A 16,039-nucleotide genomic window follows, 5' to 3' on the forward strand; every position below is an offset into this window, starting at 1 on the left:
CAACACCTGTACTCCCTCTTCAGAGACCCAGACAGTAAGTAAACCTACAGGTCAGCTCTCTAGTGTGTGAAACCAATCTTACACCAGGGGCCCGACTTAAAATTACATTCTAGATTCAGAATCATCGCAAAACCATCAGCTGAAAATTTGGTGAAAAGAAAATGTTATTTGCAGATTTGGTTAAACAAACCCAGTGCGATTATACTACTGTTCAATGCTGGGGTCTTCAGATCAACACGGCCGTAACCACTCTTACATTTTAATGTGAATTTTTGTGCTCCTCAAACACTCCCAGGGCAGGTACAGCACAGGTTAGATACAGAGTAAAGCTCCCTCTACACTGTCCCATCAAACACTCCCAGGGCAGGTACAGCACGGGTTAGATACAGAGTAAAGCTCCCTCGGCACTGTCCCATCAAACACTCCCAGGGCAGGTACAGCACGGGTTAGATACAGAGTAAAGCTCCCTCTACACTGTCCCATCAAACACTCCCAGGGCAGGTACAGCACGGGTTAGATACAGAGTAAAGCTCCCTCTACACTGTCCCATCAAACACTCCCAGGGCAGGTACAGCACGGGTTAGATACAGAGTAAAGCCCCCTCTACACTGTCCCATCAAACACTCCCAGGGCAGGTACAGCACGGGTTAGATACAGAGTAAAGCTCCCTCTACACTGTCCCATCAAACACTCCCAGGGCAGGTACAGCACGGGTTAGATACAGAGTAAAGCTCCCTCTACACTGTCCCATCAAACACTCCCAGGGCAGGTACAGGGTTAGATACAGAGTAAAGCTCCCTCTACACTGTCCCATCAAACACTCCCAGGTCAGATGCCCATTAGAAACAAGATTGAGACTGCCCTAAACTCATTTTAGTTCTTACAGCCATCAGAGAGGAGCCCTTCACCCCCTCTGTCTGGGGCTGGATTTGACCCAGAGTCCCAGAGGGTGAAAGGTCAGTGTTGGACCCCCTGCAGCAGTCCGTTCCTCATTTCAGCCCACTTTCCGTGTGATTGGCGTCGACATAATTCGATCCGTTACTCAGCACCAACTCCTGAAGCCACGGTCAGTTTTACCCGCAGTAAGAGGTTACCTTGCTACATGCCTGCATTGCAGTTATACTGCCTCCTGCGAGCAGCCAACCTCTTCCTCTGTAACATTCTGCGCTGCTCTCCGAAGGCACCAACTCTCCAGTTAGGCTATTTCCTAATGAATGTGTTCTGCTGATTCCATTCCGTGGATGGAGTCCTGTGAATCCTGGTGGATCAGGCACTGAAGATACATTGCATTTTCTCCCTTCCTCTCCATGTTCGATTCAGTTCAGGCCAACAGTGTGTGCTGGCCATGAGGGGTCAGTGAATCACAGCCTGGTCTGAACCGCCTCAAACACAACTTTCCATGGTAATACTAACCCCATACCAATCACAGTACAGTATGGGATGGAACTTTTGAACTTTGAGATAAACTCATAGAATCATACAGCACAGAAGGAAGCCATCTGGCCCATCGTACCTATCTTTGAAAGAGCTATCTAATTAGTCCCACTCCCCCGCTCTTTCCCCAGAGTCCTGCAAATTTTTCCTTTTCAAGTATTTATCCAATTCCCTTTTGAAAGTTATTATTGAATCTGCTTCCACCGCCCTTTCAGGCAGTGAATTCCAGATCAGAACAACTCACTGTGTAAAAAACATTCTCATTTCCCCCCTAGATTTTTAAATCTGTGTCCTCTGGTTACTGACCCTTCTGCCACTGGAAACAGTTTCTCCTTATTTACTCTATCAAAACCGTTCATGATTTTGAATACCTCGATTAAATCTCCCCTTAACCTTCTCTGTTCTAAGAACAATCCCAGCTTCTCCAGTCTCTCCACGTAACTCAAGTCCCTCATCACTGGTACCATTCTAGTAAATCTCCTCTGCACCCTCTCTAAGGCCTTCACATCTTTCCTAAAGTGCGGTGCCCACAAAACTGCCAGTCTTTCCCAACCCCCCATATTCCTATGAAGATGTTGCCTGTGTGATTGGGGACTGGGTGATGCAGTGGGTCAGAGTTTGTGCAAAGTCAGCAGAGAGGATAGAAACAGAGGGACTGGATAATGTCGACCATGACAAGCTCTTTCACCTTGTTCAGAATAGTAAAACCAGAGGACACGGCCTGCATTTGAAGGGGGTAAATTCAAAACTAATCTGCGGGGAACATTATTTCAGTGAGCGAGTGGTCAATATATGGAACAGGTTCCCGAGGGAGACGGTGGGAACAGAGTATTGATTCATTCAAATGCAAATTAGAGAGATTTCTTTCAGAGAATAACGTTTTGCGATACAATATATGAGTAATTTAAGACATGACCTGTGGTAACTGTATGACTTTGAGCCTATGGTTCCCTGAGCTCTCCCCCACTGGGGATTTTCCTCACCTCATGTCTGGGTCAGTTGTAGACTCATTGGCCTAAATTTTAACACGGAGGCGGGAAGGCAGTGGAGGCAGGGGGGCGGGGGTGAGGGTGGGGGTGTGTGGAATTCCTGACGGGAAACCCGGAAGTACAGGTTTCCGGTGGGATTGAAACTAAGGACCAGCCTGCGCCTTTAAAGGAGGAGGAGGAGGAGAGAAAACGTGGAAAATAAAAGGTCAGGAAATGCAACCTCTGCGGAGGAGCTGCTTCATTCAGGGACCTCACCAGTCTCCAATTGGCAAAATCTGACCATAAACCTACATTTAAATTACATAAAATAAAGGAGCTGGTGGGAGTCAGTAAATGGGTGAGGTGTGTCGGCACCGTGGAGGATTTACTGGTTACCCCGGAGTAGGGGGTGAGATATAGAGAATGAAAACCTGGGAGATCTGTACCTCACGCCGCAACCACCCAAAGACTTGTTCATCAAAAAGCTTGTCCCCTACAAGAAAAGGTCAGGTTTAAAAAGAGAAACGAAATGAACTTTGAGAAGACGTTTGTTTTTTTAAAAAAATATTGCAACATTTACACAGCAGAAATCTCTGCTCTACATCATCATAAAATGGCTGCTTGTGTGTGTTTGAGTCTTTGGACCTGCAGCCCGATCCAAGATTTCCCGAGGATTGATCTCTCTTTCTCTCTCATTCCCCCTGACGTGCAGCTGAGGTCAGAGAGGGTGTTTTTGTTCTTTTTGCACAATGCCCAGTGAGAGATGCGTCTCAGGAGGGCAGCCAGACCAGCGGTGGAGGGAACGCTATCAGCAGCACACTATGGAGACCTGATGGGAACATCACGGAAAATATTCCGCTTCCAGAAGCCGATGAAGAACTTGGAATTAAGATCGAAACTTCTGAAGCTCCACTTGCCGGAGTGTTGGGTGCCTTATTTACAGATCCTGGACGGCATGGTGAACTTTAAAGTGAGCGGAGTCCGCACTCCGGGTCAGTGCGAGTGTTGCTTGCTGGCTGGCTGGCCGACTCCCTGCTCTCCGTGTCCTGCGGTCACTCCTCCCTGTCTTCGAGTAGAAAGGGTGAGGTGACAGTGTGCTCCTGAGCGATGGCCGCCAGCTCCTTCAGGAACTCCGCAAAGATAACGGAGCAGTAAACGGCGTTCTTCACACGGAGTGCTTCGTTCTGCTTCTCCGCAGAACTCTTGAAGATTGAACTCCCCGTCAGGGCGTGTAGGACCTGACCTTCTCGCACATGTTGGAGTGCGAGCTGGGCAGCTTGTCGTGCCCTGGTGGGACTGTTAGTGTGTCGCAGAATCAGCTCACCGAGTGAGGGCTTCCGGCTCTTCACTGACAAATACAACACACAACAGGTTCAGTCACAGGCGCAATCTTTATATCCGGAGTTACAAAACACACCCGGACACTCACCGACAATTAAACACACCCGGACACTCACCGACAATTAAACACACCCGGACACTCACCGACAATTAAACACACCCGTACACTCACCGACAATTAAACACACCCGGACACTCACCAACAGTTAAACACACCCGGACACTCACCGACAGTTAAACACACCCGTACACTCACCGACAATTAAACACACCCGTACACTCACCAACAGTTAAACACACCCGGACACTCACCAACAATTAAACACACCCGGACACTCACCGACAATTAAACACACCCGGACACTCACCGACAATTAAACACACCCGGACACTCACCGACAATTAAACACACCCGTACACTCACCGACAGTTAAACACACCCGTACACTCACCGACAATTAAACACACCCGTACACTCACCAACAGTTAAACACACCCGGACACTCACCAACAATTAAACACACCCGGACACTCACCGACAATTAAACACACCCGTACACTCACCGACAATTAAACACACCCGGACACTCACCGACAGTTAAACACACCCGGACACTCACCGACAATTAAACACACCCGTACACTCACCGACAGTTAAACACACCCGTACACTCACCGACAGTTAAACACACCCGTACACTCACCGACAATTAAACACACCCGTACACTCACCGACAATTAAACACACCCGGACACTCACCAACAGTTAAACACACCCGGACACTCACCGACAGTTAAACACACCCGGACACTCACCGACAGTTAAACACACCCGGACACTCACCGACAATTAAACACACCCGGACACTCACCGACAGTTAAACACACCCGGACACTCACCGACAGTTAAACACACCCGGACACTCACCGACAATTAAACACACCCGGACACTCACCGACAATTAAACACACCCGTACACTCACCGACAATTAAACACACCCGTACACTCACCGACAATTAAACACACCCGGACACTCACCGACAATTAAACACACCCGGACACTCACCGACAATTAAACACACCCGGACACTCACCGACAATTAAACACACCCGGACACTCACCGACAGTTAAACACACCCGGACACTCACCGACAGTTAAACACACCCGGACACTCACCGACAATTAAACACACCCGGACACTCACCGACAATTAAACACACCCGGACACTCACCGACAGTTAAACACACCCGGACACTCACCGACAGTTAAACACACCCGGACACTCACCGACAATTAAACACACCCGGACACTCACCGACAATTAAACACACCCGTACACTCACCGACAATTAAACACACCCGTACACTCACCGACAATTAAACACACCCGGACACTCACCGACAATTAAACACACCCGTACACTCACCGACAATTAAACACACCCGTACACTCACCGACAATTAAACACACCCGGACACTCACCAACAGTTAAACACACCCGGACACTCACCGACAGTTAAACACACCCGGACACTCACCGACAGTTAAACACACCCGGACACTCACCGACAATTAAACACACCCGGACACTCACCGACAGTTAAACACACCCGGACACTCACCGACAGTTAAACACACCCGGACACTCACCGACAATTAAACACACCCGGACACTCACCGACAATTAAACACACCCGGACACTCACCGACAATTAAACACACCCGTACACTCACCGACAATTAAACACACCCGTACACTCACCGACAATTAAACACACCCGGACACTCACCGACAATTAAACACACCCGGACACTCACCGACAATTAAACACACCCGTACACTCACCGACAATTAAACACACCGGGACACTCACCGACAATTAAACACACCCGGACACTCACCGACAATTAAACACACCCGTACACTCACCGACAATTAAACACACCCGTACACTCACCGACAATTAAACACACCCGTACACTCACCGACAGTTAAACACACCCGTACACTCACCGACAATTAAACACACCCGTACACTCACCGACAGTTAAACACACCCGTACACTCACCGACAATTAAACACACCCGGACACTCACCGACAATTAAACACACCCGTACACTCACCGACAATTAAACACACCCGTACACTCACCGACAATTAAACACACCCGGACACTCACCGACAATTAAACACACCCGGACACTCACCGACAATTAAACACACCCGGACACTCACCGACAATTAAACACACCCGTACACTCACCGACAGTTAAACACACCTGTACACTCACCGACAATTAAACACACCCGTACACTCACCGACAATTAAACACACCCGGACACTCACCGACAATTAAACACACCCGTACACTCACCGACAATTAAACACACCCGGACACTCACCGACAATTAAACACACCCGGACACTCACCGACAATTAAACACACCCGTACACTCACCGACAATTAAACACACCCGGACACTCACCGACAGTTAAACACACCCGTACACTCACCGACAGTTAAACACACCCGTACACTCACCGACAATTAAACACACCCGTACACTCACCGACAATTAAACACACCCGTACACTCACCGACAATTAAACACACCCGTACACTCACCGACAATTAAACACACCCGTACACTCACCGACAATTAAACACACCCGTACACTCACCGACAATTAAACACACCCGTACACTCACCGACAATTAAACACACCCGGACACTCACCGACAATTAAACACACCCGTACACTCACCGACAATTAAACACACCCGTACACTCACCGACAATTAAACACACCCGTACACTCACCGACAATTAAACACACCCGTACACTCACCGACAATTAAACACACCCGTACACTCACCGACAGTTAAACACACCCGTACACTCACCGACAGTTAAACACACCCGTACACTCACCGACAGTTAAACACACCCGTACACTCACCGACAATTAAACACACCCGTACACTCACCGACAATTAAACACACCCGTACACTCACCGACAATTAAACACACCCGTACACTCACCGACAATTAAACACACCCGTACACTCACCGACAATTAAACACACCCGTACACTCACCGACAATTAAACACACCCGGACACTCACCGACAATTAAACACACCCGGACACTCACCGACAATTAAACACACCCGTACACTCACCGACAATTAAACACACCCGTACACTCACCGACAATTAAACACACCCGTACACTCACCGACAATTAAACACACCCGTACACTCACCGACAGTTAAACACACCCGTACACTCACCGACAGTTAAACACACCCGTACACTCACCGACAGTTAAACACACCCGTACACTCACCGACAATTAAACACACCCGTACACTCACCGACAATTAAACACACCCGTACACTCACCGACAATTAAACACACCCGTACACTCACCGACAGTTATACACACCCGGACACTCACCGACAATTAAACACACCCGGACACTCACCGACAATTAAACACACCCGGACACTCACCGACAATTAAACACACCCGTACACTCACCGACAGTTAAACACACCCGGACACTCACCGACAGTTAAACACACCCGTACACTCACCGACAGTTAAACACACCCGTACACTCACCGACAATTAAACACACCCGTACACTCACCGACAATTAAACACACCCGTACACTCACCGACAATTAAACACACCCGTACACTCACCGACAATTAAACACACCCGTACACTCACCGACAGTTAAACACACCCGTACACTCACCGACTCATACACTTAGAGCACGGTTAATAATTTAGTACATGGGTCTATCAGAGTACACCAACATGTTTGAAATAGAACTGGGTATCAGTCTGAGGAGGAAATTAATCAACTAAACGTAAAGCGGACCCCATATGATGCTGTTTGGACAGGAGGGTCCGCAATTCGAACAGGAAGAATTGGGATTGGGATTCGGAATTTAACAGGACGGAGTGGGATTGGGATTTGAACAGGAGCGACTGGGATTGGGATTCAAACAGGAGGGACTGGGATTGGGATTGAACAGGAGGGATTGGGATTGGGATTGAACAGGAGGGACTGGGATTGGGATTCAACAGGAGGGACTGGGATTGGGATTTTAACAGGAGGGACTGGGATTGGGATTTTAACAGGAGGGACTGAGATTGGGATTTTAACAGGAGGGACTAGGATTGGGATTTTAACAGGAAGGACTAGGATTGGGATTGGAGCAGGAGTGACTGGGATTGAGATTTTAACAGGAGGGACTGGGATTGGGATTCAACAGCAGCGATTGGGATTGGGATTCAACTGGAGCGATTGGGATTGGGATTTTAACAGGATGGATTGGGATTTTAACAGGAGGGACTTGGATTGGGATTTTAACCGGAGGGACTGGGATTGAGATTGGGATATGAACAGGATGGACAGGGATTGGGGATCACAGAACAGGAAGGTCTAGGATACACGGAACAGAAGCTCACATATGTTATTGAATGGCGGAGCAGGCTCGAGGGGCCGATTGGCCTACTCCTGCTCCTATTTCTTATGTTCTTATATATGGAACCGGAACGACGTGGCCAGTCAACTGTTTTGAAGGGTACGAATTCCACCCAGCCGATCGGCCTATCCTGGTCTGACCAAAAATGGAACCCGAGAGGAGGGAAAGTAAAAAGTAGGGAGCGAGATTTACCAAGGTTCTCCGAGCGTCGGAGTGGGGGTACAGAGTTGGGGGATTCTGACCAATCGAGCTTCCCTCTGGCGATTAAATATTTCCTGGCTTTATAGAGCATCATGGGAAAGTCTTCCTGCGTGGCGGCAAACACCTCAATCTTGTTCTTCACCGACCCAAGTACCTGAGGGGTGAGGGGTCACAGAAAAGGCTTAAAACAAAGGAATTGCAGTTAGCGCTCTCAGTCCCTACAACGAGTACAAGTCAAGTGGGGGGATGGCCAGTCCAGTATAGTGCGGAGATCCCAGCATTGCTTCCTGGTCTGTACAGAGTTAGCTGGGCCAGCAACAGGGGGAGCTAAAACTGGCCTCAGTACCCATGGGATAGAGAGGGAGAAACATCAGCCAAGGCTCCTGCTCCTCATCACTGTCCTATGACTCCTGCTATCTGTCAACAATGGCTCAGTGGGTGGCACTCTCACTTCTAAGTCAGAAGGTCATTGGTTCAAGTCCCATTCCAGGGAGGGTCAGTACTGAGGGAGCGCCGCACTGTCGGAGGGTCAGTACTGAGGGAGCGCCGCACTGTCGGAGGGTCAGTACTGAGGGAGCGCCGCACTGTCGGAGGGTCAGTACTGAGGGAGCGCCGCACTGTCGGAGGGTCAGTACTGAGGGAGTGCTGCACTGTCGGAGGGTCAGTACTGAGGGAGCGCTGCACTGTCGGAGGGTCAGTACTGAGGGAGCGCCGCACTGTCGGAGGGTCAGTACTGAGGGAGTGCCGCACTGTCGGAGGGTCAGTACTGAGGGAGTGCTGCACTGTCGGAGGGTCAGTACTGAGGGAGCGCTGCACTGTCGGAGGGTCAGTACTGAGGGAGCGCCGCACTGTCGGAGGGTCAGTACTGAGGGAGCGCTGCACTGTCGGAGGGTCAGTACTGAGGGAGCGCTGCACTGTCGGAGGGTCAGTACTGAGGGAGCGCTGAGCTGTCGGAGGGTCAGTACTGAGGGAGTGATGATATGTTAAACCAAGGCCCCGTCTCAGTGGTACGATTTTGAAGAGGAGCAGGGGAGTTCTCCCTGGTGTCCTGGCCAATATCGATCCCTCAAACAACACCTAAAAACAGATTATCTGGTCATTATCACATTACTGTTTGAATCAGAGGCTGAGAATCAGGGTCTTCGGATATGTATGGGTCAGTGGGCTGGCTCAACCGGGGGGAGTCTCACGGAGAAAGAGGAGTGTCAATAATACAGAACTTTGGAACCACTGGCAGGACTACGGCCAATCCGCCCCTGGGCTGGGGGGGGCCAATGGTTGGAATGAATCAGCCTTCGGCTCAGTGGGTAGCACTCTCCCACCTCGAAGTCTGAAGGATATGGGTTCAAGTCCCACTCCAGAGACTTCAACATACAACCTAGGCTGACATTCCCAGTGCTGCTCTGGATATGCAACACTCTGGGCCGACAGGAATGCTAATTGGCAGGTAGGCAGGCATGTGGTGTCAGCTTTATAAATCAGTGCTCAGTGTAGTGGGGTCCTACCTGGATGAGAGACTTGACACTGGGTTGGAATACCATGTTGGTGTTGAGTAGGAAGGAGCGGAGGAGGGGTTGGGGGTAACAAGCTAGCTGTGCAATAATTCCAGTTAGTAAGAAATTGACGTAGAGTGAGTTCTGTAACATATTCTCCAGCTTGGAAAACAGAACTGCGATAAACGAACCTGGTGGGGAGAGAGAGAGAGAGGCAATCAACATCTGAGAGAGCAAGACTAACTCACCACAGAGACCAAAATAGAGGGAGGGAGAGAGAGAGAGAGAAAATCAACATCTGAGAGAGCACAGACTAACTCACTACAGAGAGGGGGAGAGGGAGAGAGAGAGGGAGAGAGAGAGGGAGAGAGAGAGGGGGAGAGAGAGGGAGAGAGAGAGGGGGAGAGAGAGGGGGAGAGAGAGGGGAGAGAGAGAGAGGGGGGGAGAGAGAGAGGGGGGAGAGAGAGAGGGGGGAGAGAGAGAGAGGGGGGAGAGAGAGAGAGAGGGGGAGAGAGAGAGAGAGGGGGAGAGAGAGAGAGAGGGGGAGAGAGAGAGGGAGGGGAGAGAGAGAGAGGGAGGGAGAGAGAGAGAGAGGGAGGGAGAGAGAGAGAGGGAGAGAGAGATGTCAGGTAGGGAGATGGGGGGGTGGGGAGAGAGAGAGAGAGATAATCAACATCTGAGAGAGCACACACTAACTCACTACAGGGAGGGGGAGAGGGAGAGAGAGAGGGAGAGAAAGGCATACACAGAGACAGAGAGCAAAGAGAGAGAGACACACACACAGACAGCGAGAGAGACAGAGAGACAAAGAAAGGGACAGAGAGAGACACACACACAGACAGAGAGAGACAGATACACATACAGAGACAGACAGACAGAGAGAAGGAGGCAGGGAGAGAGAACACGGTAATCAACATCCGAGAGAGCACAGACTAACTCACCACAAAGAGGGATACAGAGACACAGACAGAGAGTGCAGACAGATCAGACTTGTGATCAATACCTGGGACACAACTCCACAGAAATAACAGAAATAAGAAACTCACGAGGGAGAGAGGCACGCACGTGAGAACTACCTGAAGTAACTAATGTCAAATCAGCAGAGAGACTGAGAGAGGCAGACAGAGACAGAAGAAGGAGGGAGAATGAACAAGAGAGAGAGAACGAGGGAGACAGAGAGAAACTGAGGGTAAAGAGTGAGAGCACATCCTTAACTAACTAACTCGCACAAGATTAAGAGTTAGAGACAGAGAAAGAGAGGACGAGAGAGAGGGGGAAAGCAAGTGAGTGAGAGACAGAGAAAGCAAGACTGTGAGAAAGCGTGCCTGGCCTGAAATAAATAACTGGCCCTGCACTTCGATTTCTTCAGGTCACACACTTTCACGTCACATGGTGCACAAACCAATTTTGCAGGAATGTGCTAACGACGACCCCCGGGTGACGAAACCCTGGTCACTGTTTAATTTAAGTTAGGATCATGCTGGTGTAGTTCTGTAATGAACTATAAGCGAGCGGCCAGCCTTCGTCCGACAGTGTGCACATTCACTGCACCAATCACCACTCAAACTGCCCAGCAACGCGCGGTTACTAACACAAGAACTGGCATGAGAACAGGAGGAAGCCATTCAGCCCCTCGAGCCTGTTCCGCCACTCTATCAGATCATGGCTGATCTGCACCTCAACTCCATTTTCTCGCCTTTGCTCCATATCTCTTGATACCCTTACCCAACAAAAATCCTACTGATCTCTTAAAAGCTCCAACAGCTTTTTGGGGGAAGAGAGTTCCAGATTTCCACTCCCCTTTGTGTGAAGAAATGCTTCCTGACATCACCCCTGAACGGCCGAGCTCTAATTTTAAGGTTATGCCCCCTTGTTCTGGATTCCCCCCACCAGAGGAAATAGTTTCTCTCTATCTAATGTAGCGAGTGCCTTAATCATTTTAAGCCCTTCAAATAGCTCAGCCCCCTCCATGGGCACCATGGGCCTTACTTTTCCTGCAGGCATTTCCACTGGGCGCACACAGGCCCTGAGGGTGTCTGCTGCCCTCCCAGTGACCGGCCAGTGCTCCTCCTGACCCACTGCACCAATGGTCTGGACAGTTCATAGAATGATATAGCAAAGAAGGAGGCCATTCGGCCCATTGTGCCTGCGCCGGCTCTTTGAAAGAGCTATCCAATTAGTCCCACTCCCCCTGCTCTTTCCCCATAGTCCTGCAATTTTCTCCACTTCAAATATTTATCCAATTCCCTTTTGAAAGTTATTATTGAATCTGCTTCCACCGCCCTTTCAGGCAGCACATTCCAGATCAGAACAACTCGCTGCATAAAAAATATTCTCATCTCCCCCTCTGGCTCTTTTGCCAATCACCTTAAATCTGTGTCCTCTGGTTACCGACCCTCCTGCCACTGGAAACAGTTTCTCCTTATTTACTTTGTCAAAACCCTTCATGATTTTGAACACCTCTATTAAATCTCCCCTTAACCTTCTCTGTTCTAAGGAGAACAACCCCAGCTTCTCCAGTCTCTCCACATAACTGAAGTCCCTCAGTTACTTTCCAGTAAATCTCTTCTGAGCCCTCTCTAAGGTCTTGACGTCCTTCCTAAAGTGTGGTGTCCAGAATACTCCAGCTGAGGCCTAACCAGTGTTTTATAAAGGTTTAGTGTAACATTCCTGTGTTTGCCCTGGGCCTGTGCCCTCCTACCTGTGAAAGGCTGCGGCTGAGCTTGCCCAGGTCGCTGAGGGCTGACTATTATCTGCGCCTCGACTCTCGCTAACGCCCGACTCCCATGGGCTGCCGGGCAGTCGTTGTTGTTATGCGAGGAGAAGCTCTCGTCCTCTTCTTCCTCCTCCTCCTCCTCCTCGGACAACAGGCCCCCTCCGTCTTCAGCCCTCTCCTCCACTTGGCCCTGGCCTGCCATCTGGGCCTCCATCTCCCGCAACTCCTCCGTGAACTTCTCGACGTTGAGCCCTTTCCCATTGAACTTCTCGACGTTGAGCCCTTTCCCATTGGCCTCAGCGGGCGCCCGGTCCAGCAGCTCGTCTATCAGGCTGTCGATGCTCTCGGACTTTGCTGTGGGCTGAGCAATGCTGGACGCGCCCTCCGGACAACCCTCGGGTGCTGCTTCGCGTTTCTGCGTCCCTTCGGCCGCTGGCGATCCATGGAGGCGGCGGGCCTGGTCTCCCAGAGCCTCTCCCTTCCAGTCCCCACTCACTCGCCCCTCCTTCCTCTGGCGGTTTCGCTCGGGCCCGTCCCTCCGTACCTTCTTCACCACCAGGCAGTTCTCGCTCCGCTCCGAGGCTCCGGGAAGCTTCCCTCCCCCATCTGTCCCGCCAGAGCCGTTCAGTAAGGAGCTGACGCACTGCTTCCCACCCGCCCGCTCCTGGCCTGTGCGGGGCTCGTCACGTTTAGCGGCCGAGGCCAGCTGCATCCCGGGGTCACTCGGCCCCGTTTCTCTCTGCAGGCCGCGTTTCTTGCTCCGAGGCGTGATGACGATACTCCGATTATTGTACTTTACGTCCCAGTCGCCATTTTCCAGCCCGTCCCTCTTGGCGTAAGTGTCCGGTTTGAGCCGCTCTTCGGTTTGGCTGGAGGGCTGGAGTGAACTCTCCCCTCGCTGCTCCGGACCAAAGTGATCCAAACAGAGGTTGATGACATTGGCATCGGACGGGAGGGGTGGGGCAGTGCGAGGGTCTGGCTTCTCCCCATCGTACGGCGCTGACCACTTGCCGCAGGCCCTGACACAGAGGTCGATGTGGTGCCTGGCATCTCGCAGGTACTCCAGGTAGTTCGAGTCCAGCTCGGAGACCTCCTCCCACTTGCCATGGGCGGGGCTGCAGGCGGGCGAGTCGGGCGTGCCCCCTCCTGGAGATCGGGGAGTGTTACCCACCTCGGAGCCCGTGCCCTGCTGCCTCATGAAGAATGCGATGCGGGAGGGAGTCGAGGGCTTGGGCACCGCGGCCGTGACAGACGACGTGTCAATACTCGGACTCCCGTGAGCTGGGGACAGACAGGAAGATAATGAGCTGACCAGGCTGGTGAACCCGGTGCCGATGGTTCCTCATTTGGACCACCAGCACCTTCTAAATAACCGGCTTCCCGCCCCGGGAATAGCAGGAGAGCGTAACCATAACTGTAGAATCAGTGGAGGGAAAAGAAAGAACGGACTCCCATTTCTACAGTGCCTTTCACCTCAGGACGTCCCAAAACGCTTTACAGTCAACTTAAAAAAAACATCCATTCTTGGGATATGGGTGTTTCGAGCAAGGTGATCCTCACCTGCTGCCCTTATCCTTCCAGGTGATGGAGGCCGCAGGTTTGGTACATGTACAGCCAGGCCCTCCACCATCAACATCCTGGGGGTCACCATTGACTAGAAACTCTAATGGACCATCCATATAAATGCCGTGCCTACAAGAGCAGGTCAGAGGCTGGGTATTCTGCGGCGAGTGACTCACCTCCTGACTCCCCAAAGCCTGTCTGCCATCTTCAAGGCACAAGTCAGGAGTGTGATGGAATACTCTCCACTTGCCTGGATGAGTGCAGCTCCAACAACACTCAAGAAGCTCGACAACATCCAGGACAAAGCAGCCCGCTTTATTGGCACCCCATCCACCACCCTAAACGTTCACTCCCTTCACCACCGGCGCACTGTGGCTGCAGTGTGTACCATCCACAGGATGCACTGCAGCAACTCGCCAAGGCTTCTTCAACAGCACCTCCCAAACCCGCAACCTCTACCACCTAGAAGGACAAGAGCAGCAGGCACATGGGAACACCACCACCTGCACGTTCCCCTCCAAGTCACACACCATCCCGACTTGGAAATATATCGCCGTTCCTTCATCGTCACTGGGTCAAAATCCTGGAACTCCCTTCCTAACAGCACTGTGGGAGAACCTTCACCACACGGACTGCAGCGGTTCAAGAAGGCGGCTCACCACCACCTTCTCAAGGGCAATTAGGGATGGGCAATAAATGCCGGCCTCGCCAATGACACCCACATCCTGAGAATAAATATGACAAAACATGGTGGCCAATTTGAGCACTGCAAACAGCAATGAAACAAGCCCACCTTTCAGAAAGAGAACAAACCACATGAATGGGATTGAGAATTCCACCAGTGTGAGTCAGGCCACTCAGTAAACGTCTAATCCCTGCAGTAACTCGTGTCAGCCACAGGATGGAGCACGGATATTTACCTCTCTAACCCAAGGGTCACTCTCACCGGGGTCGTGGTTTATGGTCACAGAACAAGCTCAACTCTGTTTTTATTACATGGGATTTAGAGATCTTTCGGGGATCAAATTCCACAATCCAGTCCTTCTAGCTGCCTAGATCTGAACTGCCAACCTTGCCCACTGTGGGATCAGTGGGGGTCAGTAGGGGTCATGTAGGCTCGGTTCTCAGCTCATATCACCAATACCCCCAACCCCACCTACCCCCATATGCCACAATCCCACCTACCCACCTTCTCACCATATGCACAACTCAATTCCCCTTTGGGTGAATAAATTCCCCCTGATTTACCTCTAAACTCCCTCATTTTTTACTCGTATCCTTGGGGTTTGAACCATTCAACACAGGGAAGTATTTCCCTGGATTAGTTTAGTTAATTCCCTTCAGAATCCAGAAAACTTCTGTCAGGTCACCTCAAAGTCGCCCTGTTTCAAAAGAAAACAACTTCAACCTCCGTAATCTTTCCACAGAACTGAAGTTCCCGATACCTGGAATCATTTTTGTTGCTCAGTTTGTATCAGAGCACAGGAGGAATTCTCGCTGCTGTGCAAGATGGGCGTTCCATAGATCGGCCATAGTGAACAGGTCCCGGGTCTCCAGGACGCTGATCATGGGATGCTATAAAAATGCGCAACTCCGTGACCAAGAGCTGGGAACAATACTGAACGAAGATGGCGGGAGTAAGGCCGAGGCTCAGTGGGTGTCACTCTCGCTTCTGAGTCTCCACTATTCCAATGCTCTCCTGGCCGGCCTCCCACCTTCCACCCACCATAAACTTCAGCTCATCCAAAACTCTGCTGCCCGTATCCTAACTCACACCAAGTCCCGTTCACCCATCACCCCCTG

General features: G+C 50.9%; 1 protein-coding gene across 1 annotated transcript in view; it reads right to left on the bottom strand.

The window, feature by feature from the left end:
- Positions 1 to 2,937: 2,937 nt before the first annotated feature.
- Positions 2,938 to 16,039, bottom strand: part of fhip1b (FHF complex subunit HOOK interacting protein 1B) — a 41,794-nt gene continuing 28,692 nt past the window's right edge. Inside the window, exons 9-12 of the mRNA XM_067985558.1 lie at positions 12,659 to 13,954; positions 9,970 to 10,148; positions 8,456 to 8,618; positions 2,938 to 3,750 (exon numbers count right to left, since the gene is read on the bottom strand). Of these exons, the coding sequence (XP_067841659.1) occupies positions 3,455 to 3,750; positions 8,456 to 8,618; positions 9,970 to 10,148; positions 12,659 to 13,954 (1,934 nt within the window). The 3' untranslated portion in view covers positions 2,938 to 3,454. The remainder of the gene's footprint in view (positions 3,751 to 8,455; positions 8,619 to 9,969; positions 10,149 to 12,658; positions 13,955 to 16,039) is intronic.

Source organism: Heptranchias perlo, chromosome 6 (genome assembly GCF_035084215.1).
Source record: "Heptranchias perlo isolate sHepPer1 chromosome 6, sHepPer1.hap1, whole genome shotgun sequence".
Classification (NCBI taxonomy): Eukaryota; Metazoa; Chordata; class Chondrichthyes; order Hexanchiformes; family Hexanchidae; genus Heptranchias; species Heptranchias perlo.